The following is a 22,634-nucleotide window of genomic DNA, read 5'->3' as shown; positions in this document are numbered from 1 at the left end:
TACCAAATTTTTAGTCAATTTTATACAATTTAAAATATTTTATCCAAAATAAATAGATAAAAATCTCAATTTGAAATTATAATTTTAAATATATAAATATTTATTTTAAATATAATTTAAAATAAAAACATCTATTTTATTTTATTTCTATGTTTAATTTAATCGAAAATAAAATCTAAAATAATAATAATTTTTTTATTTAAAAATATAATATAAACTTAAAAATGGTATCAACTAAAGAAGTTATAAAAGTTGGAATCGCCTGCGGCACACATCCAGACAGCTTCATAATGCTCAGCCATCTCCTCAATCGCTCTCCCAATCCATCTCTTGTCTTCTCCAGAACCTTCTCCTCTACTACACTTTTCGTCAAAGGTCTCTCTCTCTCTCTCTCTCTCTCTCTCTCTCTCTCTCTCTCATTTGCTTAATCTGATTTCCCTTTTATTGATTGCTACTTCCGTTGAATTTCGTAAATGGTTTTTTTTTCAGGGATTTGTCTATTAGTTGAGATTATTATCATTGATTTGATTGTTTCTGTAATGCTCTGATTACCAGTTGATATAATTTGATTTTAGAAGAGATGGTCTTAATAAACGTCCACATTGTCTTAACAAACTTTAAAGTTCGAAGCTTTTACATGTCTTGTTTTTGGTGGCAGATCGTATGAGCTTCTTTATTCTTTATGTTAGTTTCAGGGATTGCTTGTGTGTTACTGGCACTAAAAATCTGGGAGGCTTTGTTTTGTTTTTGTTTGCAGGCATCTCTTTCTCAAGCACAGAAGAAACATTAACTCAAGCTTTTTCTCAATATGGTCGTGTTCTTGGTGGTCAGTCTATTAATCTCAACACTAAATCTTTTTATTTACATATCTTTTTATTTATTTTTTTTGTCTTCTACACCACCGTTTTTGTTGCTTCAGTGAATGTTGTGATGGACAAAGTCAGATGCAGACCAAAAGGGTTTGCTTATGTCAAATTCTCTTCCAAAGAAGAAGCCGACGAAGCTTTGTTACAACTTAACGGACAGGTACTTTCCCCATCTCTATTAGCTTGGGAAATATATATATTTTGATGAATGTGTTGTGGTGGAGAATTAGAATAAGATATATATATGCTAGAGAATGGAACTATTTGTTGTGGAATAATATGAATCTCATCAACTCTTTGATACTGGTTATGTTTTTTGAAAATCTTGTTATTTGGATCACAGTTGGTAGACGGGCGGGTCGTGGTCCTCGACACAACAAAAGCCGTAAAACAGAAAGACCAACCAGACTGCAAGCCTAAGCATGCAGGTGGGTGACACTATAATGTCTTCCCCCCACCTTATTAGATTTGATCTCAAGACAAACCAGTTGAGGTCTTTATTGGACTCTCTGGCTGTGTTATGACACGAAAACGAGTTTGTAGCATCATCCTAATTAGCCTGTTTTTTTTTTTGAGGGTCTTTATTCGAGTTGAGTCATTATCATAGACCAGGTTATAGAATTGCTAAATTTTTCCCTCAAATGTTGTTTCTCTCAGTGGAAGGAGTTCCCAGTTGCCAGAACAAGGTTATTCCAGAAAATTAGGCAAGAAGGTTTGATGTGGAGTTTGCTAGATCTACCGGTTCTTTCTACTAAAAAAATCTCATTTCTGGAAGACCGCATGGGTATTTGAACAGAGTTGGCTGGTGATGGTTGCTGTATGCAAAAAGGTCTTACAATTTTCTACTCTCTCTATCTCAACTCTTGTCTCTTTGTCCTCCTTTAGATTTGTACCCCCCCCTCGTAGTACCTGTGATTCTCTTTACTTTCTTTTTGGCTGTTTTCTCTTTCGCCTTCCAGCGACGCCATGGTTTGGATTACTTTGTCTTTTAGGCAATTCTTTTGTGTTTTTGTCCTTTTCCCTCGGAAACAAAGCTCTTTCTTAATTTAATTGGCAGTGCAGGTCAATTAACATTTTAATTTGCCCTAAGCTAATTTTTGATAAAATATTCTAATTTTTTTTATATATTTATAATACACTAACTTTTAATAAACTAATTCAACTCTACTAGTATGATGAAATAATTTATGAAATTAATTTTATAGAAATGTTATTCATTGTTATCCTATTTGAGTAAATTCGATAATAATTATACTATAGTCGTTTATTAGTATAAAAATTTGACATTTAAAGATTGTTATTATCTAACAATATGGTTAATCAATATATTTATTAATTAAAGTTCTATAAACAATGCTAAATTCTTTATAAATATTATTATCATAAAAGATTATAAAGTTTATTTGACCAGAAAAGATTATAAAGTTTATTTACATATTAATAATTTAATACTAACAAAATTGTTTAGGCAAGAAAAAATTAAATGAAAATTATTTCATCAAATTATATCTCCTTAGCAACAGTTTACAAGGCTTTTCTTCGAGGTCTTAAAAAAGTATTCATCATTTGTAACATAAGAAACAGTGAAAAAGTCAATACTTACAGCAAAATCTATTCCGATATTATTCAACAAAAAGAAAACTGATAACATAGAAAGGAAGAATAAGCACATTTTGTTTTACACGGTAATTGAAATGCTTTATTAAAAATGGAGAATTTTTTTTTATGAACACTAAAAATGCAGAGACTAATGAGGAAAAAACAAAGAATAATGAGAGAACTTCAGGACAGGGTTTAGTTTCCGTCCAATAATATAACACCGCATCACCAACTTCAAGACATGGTTTAGTTTCCGTCCAATAATATACACCCACATCATCACTTTTGTCCTTTACCATCTCACAACACGCTTCCGTTATTCGTCCTTCCCACACAGTCATCCGCCACGTCATCATTTTCCAAATGAAACCGCCAAAATATCAAAAAACACAAACCTTTACCCGAAGCAAAGTAGCAGCTGCTCCTCTTGCATTAATACACTCCTATGCTCTCCATGTTGAAGCAAAAAAACGCAAAGCGTCTATTCGTGTTCTTAAGAAGAAGAAGAAAAAAATCAAAGAAAATGTCAAAAGAAGCTGAGATGTCCATCGCTGTATCAGCCTTGTTCCCTGGGTTCAGATTCTCTCCGACCGATGTGGAACTCATCTCGTATTACCTCCGTCGTAAAATCGAAGGTGACGAAAACTCTGTCGCAGTGATCGCCGAGGTCGAGATTTACAAGTTCGAGCCGTGGGACTTACCAGGTTTTTTTACCATTTAAAATTTCTTTAAAGTCCTTTTGTTTTGTTTTTTTTTTACTAAATATAGTATCCTTTTGTTAGTCTATGTTTGAATGAGAAAAAAGCTCTGTTTCATTGTTATTAATAAATATATTTTGGTGTAACATCTAACCAATCATAACTATTCTCGGTTTAAACCGGTAACTACACACTAAAACAGGAGAATCAAAGTTAAAATCGGAGAACGAGTGGTTTTATTTCTGTGCAAGGGGAAGAAAATATCCACACGGGTCACAGAGCCGGCGAGCTACAGAGCTAGGATATTGGAAAGCTACTGGTAAAGAGCGAAGCGTGAAATCTGGGAACCAGATAGTTGGAACCAAGAGAACACTCGTCTTTCACATCGGTCGTGCTCCTCGGGGTGAAAGAACCGAGTGGATTATGCATGAGTATTGTATCCACGGTGCGTCGCAAGACGCGTTAGTGGTCTGCCGGCTAAGGAAAAATGCTGATTTTCGAGCTAGTTCGAGCCAGAGACAAATGGAGGATGGTCTGGTGCAAGACTATGAGTACGTTGGTCAAACTGGTGATGGTTCAGAGAGGGAGAAGAAATCTTATTTGGTTGATGAAGAACCTGAGCTTCAGATATCAAATGGTGGTGACATAGCAGAATCATCAAACGTTGTTGAGGTCAGATTCTTATTTATTTAATTTTGTTAAATGTTATACTTAAATTTGTAACTGAATCTCTTTCTTTGGAGAACAGTATCAGGACGACACCAACGATGATTGCTATGCCGAGATTCTGAACGATGATATAATAAAGCTAGACGAGGAGGCAGTGAAAGCAAACCAAGCGTTTCGTCCTAATTATCCGACGCAACAAGAAACAATATTCACCGAGGCATCTTCTAGTAAGCAGATGCTAGAATGTGGTATGAAGAAAGAATCAAAGCAAACAATGAATAGTTACGCTTTGTTCAAGATCATGAACGGCAGCACTACTGCCTCCTCCTCTGGCTGGAAAATTCCGAATCCTTTAACCCACATCAAGAAAGATGATAGTCAAAGAGTGACGAAGAATGTTTTGGCTACTACTCTTTTCTTGACTATATTAATAATGTCTGTCCTTTTTACTGTCCTAACAGCTAGGGACAGGGAGTAAATCTTATTCTAAACTCACACCTATGTGTACTTGTAATACGGAAAGTTAATACTTTGATAGTAGTAACTAGTAACTAAACTTGTTTTGTAATGTTTTTCTTTCCTCTGTTTTTTTGGGGGGACCGAGTTATTAATTTAGTGTTTGTAGATATTTTTTGTGGACTCATTACGAACGGTCTTGGCTTACGATACTACTCGTCTTTTTAAATAGTTTGGTCTCCACCTTTCCTACACATAGACCAGCCACACAGTTGCCTTCTAATGTTTCAGACCATGAGTGGCTGATATTTATAGTATATAGTAAGCTGACTTGCCAACTTCTATCGCTCCAGTAACTGCATTGGACGAACGAGTAACTCAGGCAGCATTAAATTTTCACACAACTTGTCCGCGTGGGGGATCAATTTTTGAGTTGTAAATTTCAATCAATCTCTTTATAGATGTTTAAATATGATCCTTCAAAGTCTTCAATTGTTTGATGTATAATTCACCTTCTTCTTGAATATTTGAATGTTAGGTTGTGTTGCTACGTTGTTTGATGGATTAATGATTCACAAATTAATTACTGTATAATGTTTAAAGTCCCACACAACTTAAGACTGATCAATTCCTAATCTATCCATTTAATGTGACCCAACTATAGATGGACTGCATTCTTTATTCACTCACTAAAGATGATAGCCAAAGATAATAACTATCCATGCAAATACACGTTTTATATTTTAGTAAATCCGCAAAAGAAAACGTTGACATAGATTCTAAGTGACTTGACAAGGTTTGGAAGTTTTCAAGTCGTTCAAAATAGGACAGGTATAGAGTAAACTCTTCTTCAAGATCCCATATTTGCCTAGAGTATTTACATGCGCAACAATTTCGCCGTCTTTCATCAAACCGTCGCTGATCCCCAAGCTCCCATTAGTCTTATTCATTGCCACGATTACTGTCCACGGGGTACGTTCATGTGTGGTTTGTAGCGTGCTCTGCAAGAAAACAGGCTCTGACTGGAAAATTCCTTTGATCTGTACGCCTACACTCATCTTGCTGTAGTATATGTTGGTCGTAGAGCTTGGGTTGGTCGATGACAGAGTCACCTGTTTTGATAGATAACAAGAATTTTAATTTTAATCAAACAGTATCTTGCATAACCAAACCGTACCAAACCAGATTAAGTTTTGGTTAGATTTCTATTCTTTGTAATAGAAAGACGAATAAAAAAAATCAAGGTTGGACGGTTTAGCTGTGTTTGGGAGTTGAATCAGGCTAAGAAAAAAAAAAAAAAATCAAAACACTTACCACCAAACTTGAGTTTGAGACGGGATCAACGGAGAGGTCGTCAAGCATGAACAGTGGAACTGGCGGTTTGATAAGGGTGAAGAAGACGATAAGCCCAATTGATAGTAAAAGCACTGCGGCAACAAAGCCCCATAATATTTTTCTAATTCGTTTTTCTTGGATGTCTTCATAACTTACGCTTTGCGTTGCGCCTTCTTCCAGCTTCCTCATTGTTTGGATCCTTAAGTCAGCTAACTTCTTAAATCTTATTGAACTTTGTGTAGTTTTTGAAGTAATATAACTATGACACGCTGATTTATATAGAGACTGAGAAGCTTTGGAGGAGTAGAGGAGAATGATGATTATGGAAATTTTCTAAAATCAAAGACTTCAAAAGAGAATTGTATTGTAAAAACGGAAAACATAGGGTTTTGGAAATTTTCTTAATCAAGATTTACATACTTATGTAAATATGAAATTTTTTAGTTAAAATACGAATAATACATATGCAAACTTAATAAATTAAAAGTATAATTAGACACATAGATGCATTATAACACTTGTCCTGGTGCAACAAAATCACAAGTGCAGGACGACGGAATCTCACTACCTCTGCATGACCTGCTCGAGCACATCATGTTGTGAGTAACTCTGTTTCTGCGCCAGGTTTGGCAGTGTCTGCTCTGTGTTCCTCCACTGACTCAAGCTGATAGGATCGGTGTTAGTGGCCTGAGTGACGAACAGTGGAAGAAACTAGTACAGTACACATGTTATATGAAGGCAAACCTGAACTGAATGACCATCTCTCTGGTAAGTATTTTTCTGAGTCTTGGATTATTGATTCTGGAGAACACTTGGATTTCTGGTAGATGTTACTGGTATGGTTCCTGTTATGAATAAACTCCATGATGGACGTTTCACCACTTATACTAAGCATGGTTGTTCTCGTATGTGCTTTTTCCTTGTGTTTCTTAAAGATGTTTACTTAGTTGATGGTCTTGATTGGTATCTGATTTCCGTCTCGTAGCTAAGTCGTGATAGTGTTTGTCTGGTTCAAATGGCTGATCAGGTTTGTAGCATTCATGCGAGTAACAGATGATGAAATAATGCAGAAAGGTAGACATAAAACCCCACCAGCAACTACTTATTCAAATACCGATGGTCAGCTAGAGTGGGTGGTTACAAATCAAACGAATCCAGCATATACTGCAAAATAAAGGAAAGATCCCTGAACCTTACCAAAGCAACTAGAACCATTCAGAAAACATTATCCCTTACTTCATCGTCTCTTATTACTCACCAATCCAAAACAACAGTAGCAATCTTCGAAAGAGATGCATACGAAATTTCAGCAGCAAGCAGCATATCCAGATAGTAAATATAATTAAAACACACAACAATGTATCATGCATAACCACAACTAGAGTCACACCAAGACAAAACTTGGAAGTGGAAAAAAACAGAACATGACCATATAACTCCACCAAAAGACATACTTGACTAAGAAATCAGTAATTACTCACAAATTATCAGCCTTCTCCAACAAGACTAATCATATACCTATTGGCTATTACTTAATCTAAAGATCCTACTTGATACATTGTCAAAAAAAGTGACTCTAAAATTCTCTCTTTTCCACATCACAAGGAGAAAAAGTTAAAACCCAAGAATGAATCACCAAAATAAGAACTCAATAGCACCACCACACAATCTTATTCCTTATTACAGGATAAGGTACGAAACATAGAATCATCATTAACAGAACTAAGACATAATCTGAAAATTTCTTTTGTTTAGTTCTTCCAACATGAATATTTCTTTCATCCACATCGAAAAGACCATTTCGTCGAACGATTTACATTCAATAATCGCCGGTTAAAAAAGAACCCTAAATTGTAAAAATCCCTAATTCCAAATACTCACTTAGTCAATAAGACTTGCATCTCTTCTCCGACCCAACCATCTTTCCAGAACTACTATTCCCGGGAACACCAACCGCCACGTCATCACAGTAAACCATGACGTACCTCCTCCTCCGGTACACTCCGTACCGAAAAGTAACCAAAGAAGCCAACCTCACATCAAACTCCACGCTCCCTTTCTCCGCCCTCTCCTTCCCGATCGAATCGGCCAATCTGCCCTCCACGTAGGTCCCGGAGACGGAGAGCGTGGCGTTGATCGGAGTCTGATCCTTCGTCCCCTGATCGAACGGCTGCAACCGCGTCTCGGAGAGGGTGTCGTCGCCGTACCTCACGGCGCAGAGGACGGTGTCGTAGTAGAGCGACATCTTGGAGTTAGGGTTCTGGAACCGGAGGCGGAGGTCCCAGTTTCCGGCGAGCTGGTTGTTGGAGACGTTGAAGTTGGAGAGGGAGAGGGAGTTGATGTAGACGGTTGGGAGCTGGGGGCGGACGATGATGAGGAAGATGAAGAGGATGAGGCCGAAGATGAGGATGAAGACCATCAAGGCGATGAAGAGGCGGCGGATCAGGACGGCGCGTGGATCGGGGTGAGGCGCGTGGTAAGGGTTGTGGTTTTGGTATGGGTAGGCGTTGGGAGGGTAACCGTTGGCGGATGCGGGGGGTTGTTGTTGTTGTTGGTTCGGGTAAGGATACGGGTATGGGTACCCAGTGGCGGGTCTGGAGTTCGGGTCTTGCTGCTGCATAGCTCTTTGATTTAGGGATTCGGAGAGAGACTCGAGAATCTTTTGGATTTTTCCGAAGGAGAAGAAGAGAAAGTGTTTGTGTAATGGAAGAAGCCAGAAAGGCAAGGAACCCGAAAAGGAAATTGATATTTTGACGCGGTTTCTAAAATAATTTTGTGTCATTATTTGTTTGGGAAATTTAACTTTTTTTTTTTCCCAACAGGAAAGCTATACTATTTCTAAATAAGATTTCAAATCCGCAAATTAACTCAGTGACAATGAACTAACATACATCATATTAGAAAACAGATACTGTGCACCTTATATAAGTTTATTAGCCATTGTGTGTTTTGTTTTTGAAATATGCTGGATAGTAAAATTTGGGAAAAAATTCTTAAGACATAGAATTTTATGTTGCAAACACTACTTTGTAGATACCTGAAGACCACCTCTATAATACCTACAAATGTTCTTAATACAAACAAAAACGAGATTCTTTCGTGTATATACTTTTTGCTATATCTATATGGTAAAAAAGAGGTCACTACAGGCGGTACCGATCCGGTGAATCTAACAGCCAGAAGCCCAGAAAAAAATATGGGCCGTAAGTAAACATGTTAGCAAAACTACTGTATATGATTTGATGCAAAACAGTTCGTGACCTGATCCCCTATTATAACATAGTTGCCATAATGCTACTACACACACGATTATTGTCAAATTTTGGGCCGGTAAAACAGATATAATATTTGGCCATTCGGGGCAGAAACTCAAGCTTCTAATGCTTGGTGTCAGGGCTGGCACTGATTACAGATTTCTTATTCTAGAGCCACCATGGATATGTAATGCTATTATTAAGTGTTAGGCAAAGAAATAGAAAGAAAAGATAAGTAAAAAAGTCAGTGATTGTTGTACTATTAAACCCAACAAAAACCTTTCCGACTGAATAATATTTCTTTAACATATACAGTAAAACTTTTTTTGTCATTTTGGAGTTTTAACACAAACAATTGAGACCTCATTAGTCATGAATTTCTGAATGATTTCACGTTCCAATATAAGTAAAGCTTGGGACGAAGAAGGCAAAGTAATCCAAAAGTTGTATAGCAAAGATTCAAAAACCTTAGTTAACCAACACCTTTGACATATTTTGTACTAAAGAACCGTAAAACATCAACAATTTCAAAGGAAATGTAGCAATGTTCCTCTTTCCTCCATCGAAATAACATTTGGTTTACATGCAAAAAGTTGAGAAGGAAAAAGTTTAATATAGCAGTGTCAAAGTAAATATTAGGAAGTAGCAGATAAATATGAAAATGTTGCTTTATACGAGAAGCAAAGGAATTACTGCAAACGGTCAGGTCGATGAAACCTAAGTATTGTCAAACCACGACCAGAAGTGTTCTGTTCACCTAAGGATTCTGAAACCACGACCAGAAGTGTCTTGTTCAGCAAACATAAACACCAACATAGGAAACGTCCAATCATGTGAAACGTTTCCAAATGTCGACACAACAATTTGACATAAGAACAAATTAAAACAATTTATTAGTTAACGATGATTACAATCAAGATCCTAAGGTTTGACAAAAATTCCCACTCGCTATATCCGTCATACACCACACAAGATGCGGAAACCTTCGGATACAAGCTCTCGTCATTTGTAGTCTATGACTCCCCCTTTACCATTCTAGCAGACTCTTCTCTTTTCATTCTTTTGCAAGCGCCAAGTCAGCAGTTAATCACTCTTAGAGCATCTTTATCAACACGTCCTTAGTGTGAGTCATATGGGCCAAGCAACAAGCGAAGCCCAAGCATGTCAAGTAATCAAGCCCAACACCAACACACAACTCTGTAATAACAGAGACAAAAGAGTGTGTTGTACGGAAAAGGAACAACGGCTCCTACTCAACCTATTCGCTCCTCTCTTGTCTTTATGTGACAACCTTTGAACGTTACAGGCTGTAAGGATAAGGCTCACCTAATGTATCTAGATCCTTCTTGTAAAGCTCTATATAACGAGCATTGTAAAACCCTAAAGGGGTTAAGGAAGTTTCACATTATTCAGTAAAGAAAGCTTTGTCACTTTGTCTCTTTCATATGGTATCAGAGCCATACAAACCTTAACAGGTAAGCTATGGCAGATCCAATCACTTACCCCTTTCCCAGTAAGATACACATACTCAGCTCAGTCACCATCAAACTCAACGATGGAAATTACTTACTATGGAAAACCCAGTTTGAGTCACTTCTTTCAAGCCAGAAGCTTATCGGCTTTGTCAACGGCAGCATCACTGCGCCTGAAGAAACCGTCACAGTTGTCCAGAACGATGTCAACGTTCAGAACCCCAACCCTCAGTACGATTCCTGGTTCTGCACAGATCAACTCATCCGCTCGTGGCTCTTTGGAACCCTATCTGAAGAAGTCCTTGGCACGGTCCATACTCTCACCACAGCTCGGGAGATCTGGGAGAGCCTCGCAGAGAACTTCAACAAAAGCTCCCTAGCTCGTGAGTTCAACCTTCGCCGAAGCCTGCAACTAATCTCCAACAAAGGCAAGAACTTTGCAACTTACAGCAGAGAGTTCAAGTCCATCTGCGATGCTCTGAGCTCCATAGGAAAGCCGGTGGATGAATCAATGAAAGTCTTCGGCTTTCTCAATGGTCTTGGACGTGAGTATGACCCAATAACAACGGTCATCCAGAGCTCCCTCAGCAAGTTCCCTGCTCCAACCTTCACTGATGTTGTCTCGGAAATCCAAAGCTATGATGCAAAGCTGCAGTCTTATGAAGCCAACCCTGTCACAAACCCTCATCTGGCGTACGCTGCTCAAACCTCTGACTACAAAGGCTCCGCTCCATCCTACAATCCACATCACAGAGGTCGTGGACGTGGTAACTACAGCAGAGGCAGAGGTGGCTACTCCACACGTGGCAGAGGCTTCACGCAACACCAGACGAGTAACCCAAACACCGGAGAACGACCCAAATGTCAGATTTGCGGTCGTATGGGTCACACAGCGCTCAAGTGTTACAACCGCTTTGACAACAACTATCAAAGTCCAGAGGCTTACTCGACGATGCGTGTAGCAGACGAGAACGGCAGAGAATGGTACCCTGACTCAGGAGCAACAGCACACATCACTGCATCCTCCAACAACCTTCAGACAGCTCATCCATACGCTGGAAACGATGCAGTCATGGTGGGAGATGGCGCCTATCTACCAATCTCACATGTGGGATCCACGACTATCACTTCTCAGTCAGGTACTATTCAGTTAAATGAAGTTTTAGTCTGCCCTGATATAAAGAAATCGCTTCTGTCTGTGTCAAAACTGTGTGAGGACTACCCTTGTGGGGTATTTTTTGATGTTAACCATGTCTATGTCATTGATCTGGTCAATCAGAGAGTGGTATCAAAGGGTCCCAGAAGTAAAGGGTTATATGTGTTGAAGAACAGCGAGGTTGAAGCTTTCTACTCAAACCGTCAAGTAGCAGTCTCAGAATCAACATGGCATCACCGTCTAGGACACTCCAATCCCCGCGTTCTTCAACAACTAAGAGCCAACAAGGACATCATCTTCAATAAGAGCATCAACCTTCCCTTCTGTGAACCCTGTCAACTGGCTAAAAGCAGTAGTTTTCCTTTCATGTCGTCTAGTATCAGAGAGTTGAAACCCCTGAATAAGATTCATTGTGACTTGTGGGGTCCCTCTCCAGTAGTTTCTAATCAAGGCTTTCGCTACTATGCGGTCTTTGTAGATGATCACTCTCGGTTTACTTGGTTGTTTCCACTTCAATTAAAATCAGAATTCCTCAATGTCTTTGTTGCTTTCAAGAAACAAGTTGAGAATCAGTTTGAGTCAAAGATAAAGATTTTTCAGAGTGATGGAGGAGGAGAGTTTATAAACAATCATCTCAAACAATATCTACAAGATAATGGGATCAAACACAATGTATCTTGTCCCTACACTCCGGAACAAAACGGCTCTGCAGAAAGAAAGCATCGACACATCATTGAACTGGGGCTGTCAATGATGTTTCACAGTCATCTACCCCTCTCCTACTGGCTTGAAGCGTTCTACACTGCAAGCTACGTGATCAACATGATCCCCACCCAAGCTCTTGACAACAAAAGTCCTTACGAGATACTTCATAAAGCGAAGCCTGATTACTCTCACCTGCGCACATTCGGAGTTGCGTGTTATCCATGTCTTCGACCGATCACAAGTCACAAGTTTGAACCTCGATCTCTCCCCTGTGTGTTCATTGGATACAGCTCGCATCACAAGGGGTACCGATGCTTACACCCACCGACGAAGAAAGTCTACATCTCCCGAAACGTGATCTTTGATGAAAGCTGCTTTCCCTTCAAACAAAAATACAAAACGTATGTCCCACGCTATGAAACTGCTCTACTCAAAGCTTGGCAAGGAGCAACTCAGCCGACTCCACCAGCTCAAAATGATCTGGTTCCACGACTTCTACCGTCTCCATTGCCAACAGAACCACCACTCCAACCGGTCGTTGAGCAAGCTCAAAATGAGCAGTTGCACATTGAAGAGGAAGCACCAGCTGTGGAAGTACCGATGGCGACAAATCAGCATCAGATGCAGACTAGAGCAAAGTCAGGAATACACAAGCCTAACTCCAGATATGCTCTACTGACATCGAGATACTCCACAGCTGAACCAAAGAACATCAGCGAAGCGATGGAACACCCGGGATGGAACAGTGCAGTAATGGATGAGATAAATAACATTCACACTCTTCACACTTGGACTCTTGTTCCCTACACTGACGACATGAATGTAATCACCTGCGGCTGGTTGTTTGCTACAAAGTTCAGACCAGATGGAACAGTTGATAAGAGGAAAGTTCGTCTGGTAGGCAAAGGATACAGACAGGAAGAGGGAGTGGACTTTCTGGAAACCTTCAGCCCAGTCGTCAGAACAGCCACCATCCGATTAACATTGAATGTAGCGGTCTCAAAGGGATGGAGCATCAAACAACTGGATGTGAGCAGTGCGTTTCTACACGGGGAGTTAGATGAGCCGGTTTACATGACACAACCTGAAGGATTTGTTGATCCAGCAAGACCAAATCATGTATGTCGCCTTACCAAAGCTCTGTATGGGCTCAAACAGGCTCCACGGGCATGGTTCAATACCTTCAGTCACTTCCTGATTGAATTCGGGTTCAGTTGCAGCAAATCAGATCCTTCCTTGTTCACATATCATGACAAAGGCAAGTCAATGATACTTCTACTCTACGTGGACGATATTCTGTTAACAGGAAGTGACCATGCTCTGCTGCAACAGCTCCTTTCAGACTTAAACCAACGATTTGCAATGAAAGATCTTGGTAAGCCCAAATATTTCCTTGGCATTGAAATAGAGACACATGAGGAAGGTCTGTTTCTGCATCAAAAGGCCTATGCAACCGACATTCTCCATCAAGCCTCGATGTCAGATTGTAACCCCATGCCCACTCCCCTGCCACAACGAATAGAAGAGGATGTCTCTGAACCCTTTGATGATCCTACATACTTTAGAAGTCTCGCCGGTAAACTGCAATACCTGACAATCACAAGACCTGACCTGCAGTACTCAGTCAACTTTGTATGTCAAAAGATGCACTCACCATCAATGCAAGACTTTGGACATCTCAAGAGGATTCTTCGGTATGTAAAAGGCACTCTTCATCTCGGTCTACACATCAAGAAGGACCCCTGCCTTCAGCTCTCAGCCTTCTGCGATAGTGACTGGGCTGGATGCAAGGAAACAAGAAGATCAACGACAGGCTTCTGTACTCTTCTCGGACCTAACATCATCTCATGGTCTGCAAAGAGGCAAGAGACTGTCTCACGATCATCAACTGAAGCTGAATACAGAGCCCTTGCAGCTACAGCTCAGGAAGTAACATGGATGTCTCTACTGCTCAGGGACATAGGCATCCGACAACCGCAAGCAACTCTCCTGATGTGTGATAATCTATCTGCTGTGTACCTGAGTGCGAACCCAGCTCTGCACAAAAGATCCAAGCATTTTGACACTGACTATCACTACATCAGGGAACAGGTAGCTCTCGGTCTCATTGAAACGAAGCACATACCTGCTACTCAACAAACTGCAGACATCTTCACCAAACCTCTGGCGAAACAAGACTTCATGAGACTGAGGGACAAACTTGGAGTTGGAGCTTCACCCACCTCAAGTTTGAGGGGGGATGTGAGTCATATGGGCCAAGCAACAAGCGAAGCCCAAGCATGTCAAGTAATCAAGCCCAACACCAACACACAACTCTGTAATAACAGAGACAAAAGAGTGTGTTGTACGGAAAAGGAACAACGGCTCCTACTCAACCTATTCGCTCCTCTCTTGTCTTTATGTGACAACCTTTGAACGTTACAGGCTGTAAGGATAAGGCTCACCTAATGTATCTAGATCCTTCTTGTAAAGCTCTATATAACGAGCATTGTAAAACCCTAAAGGGGTTAAGGAAGTTTCACATTATTCAGTAAAGAAAGCTTTGTCACTTTGTCTCTTTCATACTTAGCTTCGTCCTTAGGTGAATTCGGCGTAGGTCCCACGGCAAATGTCCTAGACTTTCTTCATTTGTCCTTTTATAAGAAACGTCCCACATTCGTCCCACACTTCTTACTCATTGATTTCTCTCATTTAACAGAAAACAAAAAGAAAAAAAAAATTAAGGACTTTTAAAAGTCCTGTCTCATAAAGATGCTCTTATGCTTCTGCAAGTGCCATGTCAACAGCTTATCAGCTATTAAATTGTAATCATAATCGAAGTGAACCACCAACAATTCAACAAATAAACATCTCAAACCTAAACTATATAATACCATATCTAGATTAAGTGTTCAGCTCTGTTGTCGTAATTTTTTTGTTCCGTTATGTTTTCTCTGTCACCCAATCACACACATCTAGATTGGAGACCTGCATCTGAATATTAAACTTAGTTACAAATATAATTCAACAAAAATCATAAAAGAAAAATGACCAAGAGATAAGAGCATATGCCTATTTTGTATCTAAATTGCTACGTCACTGAATAGTTTTCAATAAACTATTGTACATACTTTTGGGAAGACAGCTACAGGAGAACAACATCCAGAACTTGGGATAGTTTCCTAAAGATCACCATCTCTTTGTTTCAGACGGAGACATTTTTGTATATGATAAAGATCAAACCTAGACGCCAGATGTATATCAACTTTGAGATGCTTTTCCTTCCATCAATTTTTTGTCATTCAAATCGACAACAAACTCTTAAGTGTTCTTCAAGAAAGAAACTAGAAATAAATATAGAATTGGTAGTTAATATTACAACTGAAAAAGGTATACAGTATAATAAATAATAAATAAACACCTCTAGCGTACTGTGACAAAAAAACACCTCTAGCCTACTGTTAATAAAGTATTGGAAGCATATATTAAAAGTGAGGAAGAAATTGAAAGGCCCAAGAACATATAATGAAAATTTGTGAAATCATAATGTCCTGTCGATTATTCCATCATAATCTTTAGAGTGGAGAGAAGGCTAAATGCAAAGCAAAATAGTTCATGTACCTTTTGCATCAAACTTTAGGTACCTCAAAAGGGTAAAAGCAGAAAGCAGAAAGCAGAACACATATTGTAATAAGAAACACAGTTTCAATTGTATTTGAACTTAATTAGACAAAGTTTTTTTCATTCGCATTTGTGGATCTCAAAATACAATAGAAACTTAACTAGGCTAAGTTTGATCCTCAAAAGTGTATGAACTCAAATATATTTCAAATATGTAAAATTAGGAGTGGATTAAGACATCCATCACAGCTAGGTGAAACCACTTTGTTTCTTCTATAGTTCTATTGCATTTGTGGACCACAAATGTGAATGAAAAAATATTTTGGACAAATGTTAGAATTAGGAATGGATTAAGACTCCATCACAGGTTAGTAAAACACCAAGTCGTTGGTTATAAAGCTGTTAACTTAAGTATTGCAACTACCAATATATATAGCTTTTTCTCACAACCTCGCGTTGTGGTAATAAAGAGTAAATTTTATTGAAAGCAGAGCCTCTGTTTTATTATTAATAATAAGCTAATAATGTACATAAGAGTTACTAATCAAAGTATCACAAAGGTACAAAATACATGTGAGCTTCTGTACTGTTAAAGGCTTAAAGCTGTTGTTGGTGGACCGGTTCTTGATATACGTGAAACTGTTTGAACACTTAAACCGGTAAATGCAAAAAGTTTTTAGTTAAGACTATTTAGTTATTAACTAAAAATTACACTCCAAAAACATGATTAATTCATTATATCAGTCTCCATAGGATTAAAAGTAACAAAAAAAAATCCACACAAATGAGATTCAATATAGAAAATAAAATTTGCAAAAAAAAATCCCAAAAGATAAATAAAAAAGGAGAAGCAAATGTACATTGAACAGCCAAACCGATTTTCAGACTGACGTTTTTTAGTTAGTCATAGCGAGCCTCCTGGACCGGTCCGCTCGTAACCTCTATATGAATCATCCAGCTTTTAACCAAGCCGGTCAGTTACATTGAACAACCACCAGTAGTAACCGGTAAGGTGCTGTTGGTAATGGGCATTGTAGCTTTGATCCCATCCAAAATAGCCTTAGAGTTTCCTCCTCCACATTTCATCGTCTGCTCCAAAATCTTCACTAGTTGCATGAATATATCCATCCTTGTCACATCTCGACTCGCCTAAAAACCCAAAAAAAAAAACATTAGTATCTTAAAATCTCTCACCTTTTATCATTCAAACAAACTTATTTAACTTAAGTAAATATATACCTCAACAGTGAACCGAGCCCAAATCTTGTCTACACGAGTTTCAATGACACCCTTCAAGATGGACAGACCTAAGCTTCTGATCCAATCAGCGATCTCTAGAAAGAATCCTCGTTGTTCGCATAGCATCTGTCACAAATATATATACAGACTAAGATCAAAAACACACTAAGACTTGACTAGCAAGCAAGTGGAAAGATTATTACCTCAACTTGGAAGATGCGAGGAGGGTTAATATCTTCAACTACAATGGGACACATTAGAGACTTTGACCCTACTTCGAAAGCCCATGTCGCTCCTCCTCCTTCCTCTTTCATAACCTTAGACTCTCCGGTTTGTTTCACCTTATCAGCATGCTTCGATACGTTTTGTAAGAAGAGCATGTGTTTGATTGTACGTTCCAGGAGCGCATCTATGCTACACTGTGAAAACAAAACAAAAACATTTTACTTTGTTTATTTAAAAAGGGATTTTGTTTATAAGATTTAAAAAGAAAAACAGCTTACTTTGGCACCGTTTGGTATGATTTCACGCAACTCCTTGACACGATCTTGAATCATCTGCCGATCTTTAGGCCTTGGTCTTGGATTCTCTCCTGGTTTAAGCCTTTTACGGTTACTAGCCGGTTTTGCAGTTTCGTTCTTGTTCTTGTTCATCACCCTTTGACTGCTGCTGCCCTCACGCTTTAAGCTGTATGCTTGTTCAACCCAAGAACTGATCTGAGACGATGGCCCCACCACCACAGGTGTCCCTTGTTTCTTATATAAACCTTGAGGGCTGTTGTGAGATGGTGTGGTGGTAACAGAAGAGTTACTGACTTTGGTCATTGTGGTTTTGCATGACTCGGAAGTCTCGTCTGAGATCTGCTTAGCGGAGGAACAAGCACCTGAGACCACAGCATCCAAGAGATGATCCTCTGCTCCTCCTGAGAGTGAAGAAGAACCCATTTCCTGAATGATCCTAAAGTCTGATAACTCCCTAGTGAGCAGTTCTGTTCTCATCATCCCCCAACTGTTTTCACAGCCTCTGTTCCTATCACCATCCAGACCCAACATATCAAACAAGTCGTCGCCGCTTCGTTTCGAGCCGGAGTCTTCGCATGGGGTTTGTTGCTGCTGCTGCTGCTCCGCATTAGACATACAAGACAAGTTTTGATTCAGCCAAGCCTCTGGTCCTGCTAGAAAACTTGTTGCGTTTTGCCATCCTCCTCCTTGCTGCTCATCCACAAGATGATTACAGGAAGCTTCTTCAAATGTATGATGATCTGATGATGAAGCAGTGGAGTTGAAATGTGGTTTGCTAGCTTCGGCTACAAAAGCAGAAGACTGGAGGATCTTGTGTCCTTGAGAGGGCATTAAACCGGAGACGGGGACTCCGATAAAATCAGCAGCGGGAGGAGGCTCATAAGATGTTGTGTAGCTCTCGGATAAGAGAGCCCCCGGAACACATCCAAGTTGCAGGATAAGACCCTTCACGTCATTCACAAAACCCAAGTTCTCCATAATCTGCGCCATACATATGAACACAAGAACCTCCTCAGTAATTAAAAAGCAAAACATTGTGAAAGAGTTAACTGGAGAGAAACTCACAGGCAAGGAAGAACCGAGTTGAACAACACCATGAGGAACAACTGGAAAAACTGCGACGGTCTGAAAACAAACAAAGCAATCACAATCATTTTTAAGAGCTTGAACATCTATCTATCTATCTATGTATGTTGGATTTAAAGTAAGGGACAAACCTGAATACCAGCAGAGAATTGGAGAAGCATCTCATTAATAACCTCAGGTGGATGAACACCACCGCGGTTGAAACTATCAGCTAGAATCCATTGATGATGTCCTGTAAATGCAGCTCTCCCAACTAACCTGTAATAATCCAAACTTCACTTAATTAGAGAGAGAAAAATGAAAAAAATAATGGAGGGAGAGAGAGAGATAGACATACCCTTCTCCTACCAAAATGATTCGATTGTTCAACATCATTCTGTTTGTAAGCAACTGAACAGTCCCTTGGGTATCAATGTCATGTCCGGAAAGGGAGGTTTCGTTGTAGCATTCCTCCCAAATCAACAAACTGCACCCATTAAAGAAATTTCAACACAAATCCAAACGGAAAAGGACAACAAGAATGATTTTAGTTACTAGATAGAGAGACGAAACAAAAAAAGGACAAGAAAGTTAAAAGAAGAAACAAACTGTTGGACAAATCATAAACAATTAAAACCAAAGAAGAGGATATGGTTTTGTCACAAATCAAAAGATTCTCTTACACAACAACCAAGATTAAACCAAACACAAAATCCCAAAAAATAAAAGAGAAAAAAACATCCTCGAGATCTGAGTTTGAAGAACCCTTAAATCAAAATTCATTCAAGATTTATATCTTAGTTTTTTTGTTTGTTTTTTTTGGTAATAGGAAAATGAAAGTAGTAAGTAGAAGAAGTTACCTTGAATTTTGGCAGCCGATTTTCCAGAAAACAGCATAAGACCATTGATTATTAACGCAAATAGACCTCAACGCTTCTCTTAGCAAAACACCCATTTTGCCTCTCTCTCTCTCTCTCTCTCTCAGCTCTCTCAGCTCCAACTAAAGAACGATCTTCTTCACTTAAAAACACTGCAATTTCAAACTGTCCAGGAAACAAAAAAAAGAAAAAAATCAAAACTTTTAACTGAAAAAACAAAACTTTATCTAAGGAAACCCACAAAACTATTACATTCTTTAAAGGAGAGATTGAAACGAAAGACTAACTTCCACGGCAAGATCCTCGTCCAGCTTGTTTTGTTCTAAGTCCTCCACTTTGCTTCCTCTCAGGATCTAAGCTACTAGCGATCATACCCACACATGCCATTTTCCAGAAATTAATAAATAAAAAAGTAAATTCGATTTTTTCTTCTTCTTCTTCTTCACAATATACTCCAAGCTTGGAGCTTTAGGATTCCAGCCATTGATTCAGCTTCAATAGTCAGATGAAGATTAAAGTCTTGAGTGATATAAATCAAAGGAGCTTCTGCTTTTTTCTTCTTCTGTGATAAAAAAAAGGAGAGATGAAATGAAAATGGGAGCAAAAGGGAACTGTGTTATTAAAACCAAAGATGACGATGAATTCTAGAAAGGGTAAAATATTTTTGTAGAAATTACAGGATTGTGCCACTGAGTGGGGTAGTCCAAGTCTTTTGTCCATTTCCCACAAATAATTTGTTCTCGTGTTTGTGTAAGGTAATATCCTATAATGTTTGTTTTCATAAAAAATACAAAAGTTTTTTTTTTTTAAAGTGTACCTCTCGGAGAATTAAAAGACGTTCCCAAAATGTTTAAAACATTTAATAACGGACAATTATTAGACTTTAGGAGGAGTTTGTACTTTGTTGTTTGTATAATGCTTAGTTGGTTGGTCAATTAATGACTAAAGACTAAGAGAGGATTTGGAAGAGAATTGTCTTATATTTTGCTTCACAATACCTAACATATATATACATAACGCTTTTTTCGTACACATATGAAGGTGTCTTATATTCATATATAAATTCAGGGTTTTTAAAAACCAAATTTTCTTCTGATACAAACGACCCAAACTCATGTGTTTTTTGCTATAGTGATGGTTGGTGTTAGACCCAAATTCGACAAACAGGCCAAACTCAAATTGGGAGAAGATGGTGATAAGCCAATTCGAAAAAGTAAGGCAATGAGAAAGATTGTTTAGGATAGCTTTACTGAGAGCGTGAGAGGTCGTCATTTCAGAAAGTCCCATGGATATAGGAATATTCGATAATAAGGCTGGACTCACTCAAAGAACATCATCATATAATCGAAGGTTTGGTGAAAGAATTAGAGATGTAGGATGCTCTAAACAAAAAAAATGGAATATATAAGGAGAGCAAAGAAAAAAAAGGTTCATCAATACACAAATACACCTGAACACTGGCATCATCGATCTCTCCACTAAAAACACATCTACCTTTCTTTGTTCATTTCTTTTGTAACTCGTTACTGTTTTATTATCGATCTTGTAACCCAAATACATTAATACAATTCATACATACATTGTTGTTATTTTTTGGAGTTCTTACATTAGTTTTTCTTCTCTAAATCTATATAAACATACACTCTCAAATACATATTATGAATTTTAGGATTGTGGGATAGAAGGACCACAATTGCAAAAGACAGAACTTCACCATTGTTACTCTCAAGCTTTTGGATCGCCGATGACCATTGTGTGGAACAAAGTCAACTAGAGCAGAGGAGAGAGGAGACGAGCGAGCGGTGGTGGTGGTTAAAAGCATTAGAAGATGAATTCAGCCGCGGTTTGGAAGATGACAGATGAGTAAAAGCTCAAACGAGGAAGACAATCCTAATCTGTAGATTCTCGAGCATATTGAATGACGAGGACGAGGCGCTTCGTTATGACGGCTCACGATGGAGAGCAAAGCTCACTACGGCATAATTCATCTCTTATTTATTTTTCTCTACTCCATAAAATTAGGAGCTACAATAAATTGTGATAAATGAATGTTGATGGTAAAAAAATGTGAATCTTTCAGAGATAAGATCTGTCTTTGATTAATTGAGTTAAGTAATGAAAAAACTAAACACCATGAATAAGAAAATGAACTTGGTGGTGGAGACTATTAAACTTTGTAGTCATTTAGTTAACGAGAGATAAAAATTACTTGAAAAGGCATAACAGATGAAACAAAAAATGGTTCAAATGTGTGTATCAAGTGAAAAGTGATTCTGTATATAATTGGAAAATCATAAAGTTAATCTATACGTAATTTTCTCAAAATGTTTTTGCGGTATGTCACTATTTTCGAGTAAAACAAATAAAAATTGGAATGATTTGATATTAGAAAGAAAAGGCGAATGATAAATTGGGCGAAAACACGACAAAAGAAAGAAAAGACGAAATGGCAGAAAAAACAAGATGTTTATCGCTTGCCTTAGGTGTCTCGTAAGTCATTGAGAGAGAATTAGTGGTTGTTGCTGTCTTGATGAGGTCACCGGTGACAATTTGCTAATTCCTTCTCTGAATATTTACAGAAGTGGCAGTGCTTTTTATACTCACAGTGAGACCCCCTAAGCCAATGTAGAGGTCCAAACTACATTCTCTCCTCAATTATATTTATTTGTGAAGATTGTTTTTTGTAACAGACAATTTACAAAATAACAATATGTGCCGACTTTCAAAAAATGATATTTCTCTAAGAACATACTAAATCGTTTGATAAATTCATAGTGGATTGACTGGACAATTTAGTCAGTATAATATAAATTAAATAGCTAAAAATTATATTTTTATTTGAAAAGTAAATCGTATGAGTGAGGTTTTTGTAGGTTTTACCAAATTTCATGTCATTTTGTTCACACTATTTATACAAAAGGGTCAATGTGCGATATTGCCAAGTTTAACTCTTCAAATATTAGTTACCTAATTTAGAAACTAATATATAAACATGTTAATACTTTGTCTGATTTGTTAATTTTGTTATGCAATCATTTTTATATAACACAGTAAAAAATGTTGTGTTGTTTGACAATGTTTTAATGGCTGGGGTTTATCATAAGCTTGAGTCTAAAATAAT

The 22,634-nt window shown here is 38.2% G+C and overlaps 5 protein-coding genes across 6 annotated transcripts; 2 read left to right on the top strand and 3 right to left on the bottom strand.

Moving 5' to 3' along the window:
• The first annotated feature begins 254 nt into the window (after positions 1-254).
• LOC108807384 (organelle RRM domain-containing protein 6, chloroplastic) lies at positions 255-1,302 on the top strand. The gene is made up of 4 exons (XM_018579665.2): positions 255-375; positions 758-826; positions 920-1,026; positions 1,210-1,302. Exons 1-4 carry the CDS (start codon positions 291-293, stop codon positions 1,300-1,302), a joined length of 354 nt encoding a protein of 117 aa, XP_018435167.1. The 5' UTR covers positions 255-290.
• Positions 1,303-2,446: 1,144 nt separating this feature from the next.
• LOC108811509 (NAC domain-containing protein 40) lies at positions 2,447-4,460 on the top strand. Its single transcript, XM_018583565.2, has 3 exons — positions 2,447-3,169; positions 3,366-3,835; positions 3,912-4,460. The coding sequence occupies exons 1-3, from the start codon at positions 2,911-2,913 to the stop codon at positions 4,308-4,310; spliced, it is 1,128 nt and encodes a 375-aa protein (XP_018439067.1). The 5' UTR covers positions 2,447-2,910; the 3' UTR covers positions 4,311-4,460.
• Positions 4,461-5,007: 547 nt separating this feature from the next.
• LOC108811029 (NDR1/HIN1-like protein 1) lies at positions 5,008-7,102 on the bottom strand. The gene is made up of 2 exons (XM_018583094.2): positions 5,603-7,102; positions 5,008-5,400 (listed from the first exon to the last, which is right to left on the bottom strand). The coding sequence occupies exons 1-2, from the start codon at positions 5,810-5,812 to the stop codon at positions 5,068-5,070; spliced, it is 543 nt and encodes a 180-aa protein (XP_018438596.2). The 5' UTR covers positions 5,813-7,102; the 3' UTR covers positions 5,008-5,067.
• A 135-nt stretch (positions 7,103-7,237) lies between these two features.
• Positions 7,238-8,360, bottom strand: LOC108806519 (NDR1/HIN1-like protein 10). The gene has a single exon (XM_018578659.2). The coding sequence runs from the start codon at positions 8,241-8,243 to the stop codon at positions 7,509-7,511; it is 735 nt and encodes a 244-aa protein (XP_018434161.2). The 5' UTR covers positions 8,244-8,360; the 3' UTR covers positions 7,238-7,508.
• An 8,158-nt stretch (positions 8,361-16,518) lies between these two features.
• LOC108812353 (transcription factor LHW) lies at positions 16,519-20,106 on the bottom strand. Of its 2 annotated transcripts, none has more exons than XM_018584596.2 (9): positions 19,766-20,106; positions 19,496-19,678; positions 18,994-19,122; positions 18,788-18,914; positions 18,636-18,695; positions 17,553-18,551; positions 17,253-17,468; positions 17,050-17,175; positions 16,519-16,959 (listed from the first exon to the last, which is right to left on the bottom strand). In XM_018584596.2, the coding sequence occupies exons 2-9, from the start codon at positions 19,588-19,590 to the stop codon at positions 16,789-16,791; spliced, it is 1,923 nt and encodes a 640-aa protein (XP_018440098.1). In that variant the 5' UTR covers positions 19,591-19,678; positions 19,766-20,106; the 3' UTR covers positions 16,519-16,788. The 2 variants fall into 2 exon arrangements, with proteins under 2 accessions (XP_018440098.1, XP_018440099.1); XM_018584597.2 differs by having other exon boundaries at positions 19,801-20,106.
• Positions 20,107-22,634: the final 2,528 nt, after the last annotated feature.

This window comes from Raphanus sativus, chromosome 6, assembly GCF_000801105.2.
Source record: "Raphanus sativus cultivar WK10039 chromosome 6, ASM80110v3, whole genome shotgun sequence".
Classification (NCBI taxonomy): Eukaryota; Viridiplantae; Streptophyta; class Magnoliopsida; order Brassicales; family Brassicaceae; genus Raphanus; species Raphanus sativus.
The sequence above is the reverse complement of the archived record's forward strand: the minus strand, read 5'-3'. Positions and strand labels throughout refer to the sequence as shown.

Coding starts and splice junctions, on each gene's coding strand:
- LOC108807384 (XM_018579665.2), top strand. CDS start 291: ATGCTCAGCCATCTCCTCAATCGCTCTCCCAATCCATCTCTTGTCTTC. Junction 827..919: donor ATATGGTCGTGTTCTTGGTG/GTCAGTCTATTA, acceptor TTGTTGCTTCAG/TGAATGTTGTGATGGACAAA. Junction 1,027..1,209: donor TGTTACAACTTAACGGACAG/GTACTTTCCCCA, acceptor TTTGGATCACAG/TTGGTAGACGGGCGGGTCGT.
- LOC108806519 (XM_018578659.2), bottom strand. CDS start 8,243: ATGCAGCAGCAAGACCCGAACTCCAGACCCGCCACTGGGTACCCATAC.
- LOC108812353 (XM_018584596.2), bottom strand. CDS start 19,590: ATGGGTGTTTTGCTAAGAGAAGCGTTGAGGTCTATTTGCGTTAATAAT. Junction 18,696..18,787: donor AATTCTCTGCTGGTATTCAG/GTTTGTCCCTTA, acceptor GTTTGTTTTCAG/ACCGTCGCAGTTTTTCCAGT. Junction 17,469..17,552: donor TCATACCAAACGGTGCCAAA/GTAAGCTGTTTT, acceptor TTGTTTTCACAG/TGTAGCATAGATGCGCTCCT.
- LOC108811029 (XM_018583094.2), bottom strand. CDS start 5,812: ATGAGGAAGCTGGAAGAAGGCGCAACGCAAAGCGTAAGTTATGAAGAC. Junction 5,401..5,602: donor TCTCAAACTCAAGTTTGGTG/GTAAGTGTTTTG, acceptor CTATCAAAACAG/GTGACTCTGTCATCGACCAA.
- LOC108811509 (XM_018583565.2), top strand. CDS start 2,911: ATGCTCTCCATGTTGAAGCAAAAAAACGCAAAGCGTCTATTCGTGTTC. Junction 3,170..3,365: donor CGAGCCGTGGGACTTACCAG/GTTTTTTTACCA, acceptor ACACTAAAACAG/GAGAATCAAAGTTAAAATCG. Junction 3,836..3,911: donor AATCATCAAACGTTGTTGAG/GTCAGATTCTTA, acceptor TTTGGAGAACAG/TATCAGGACGACACCAACGA.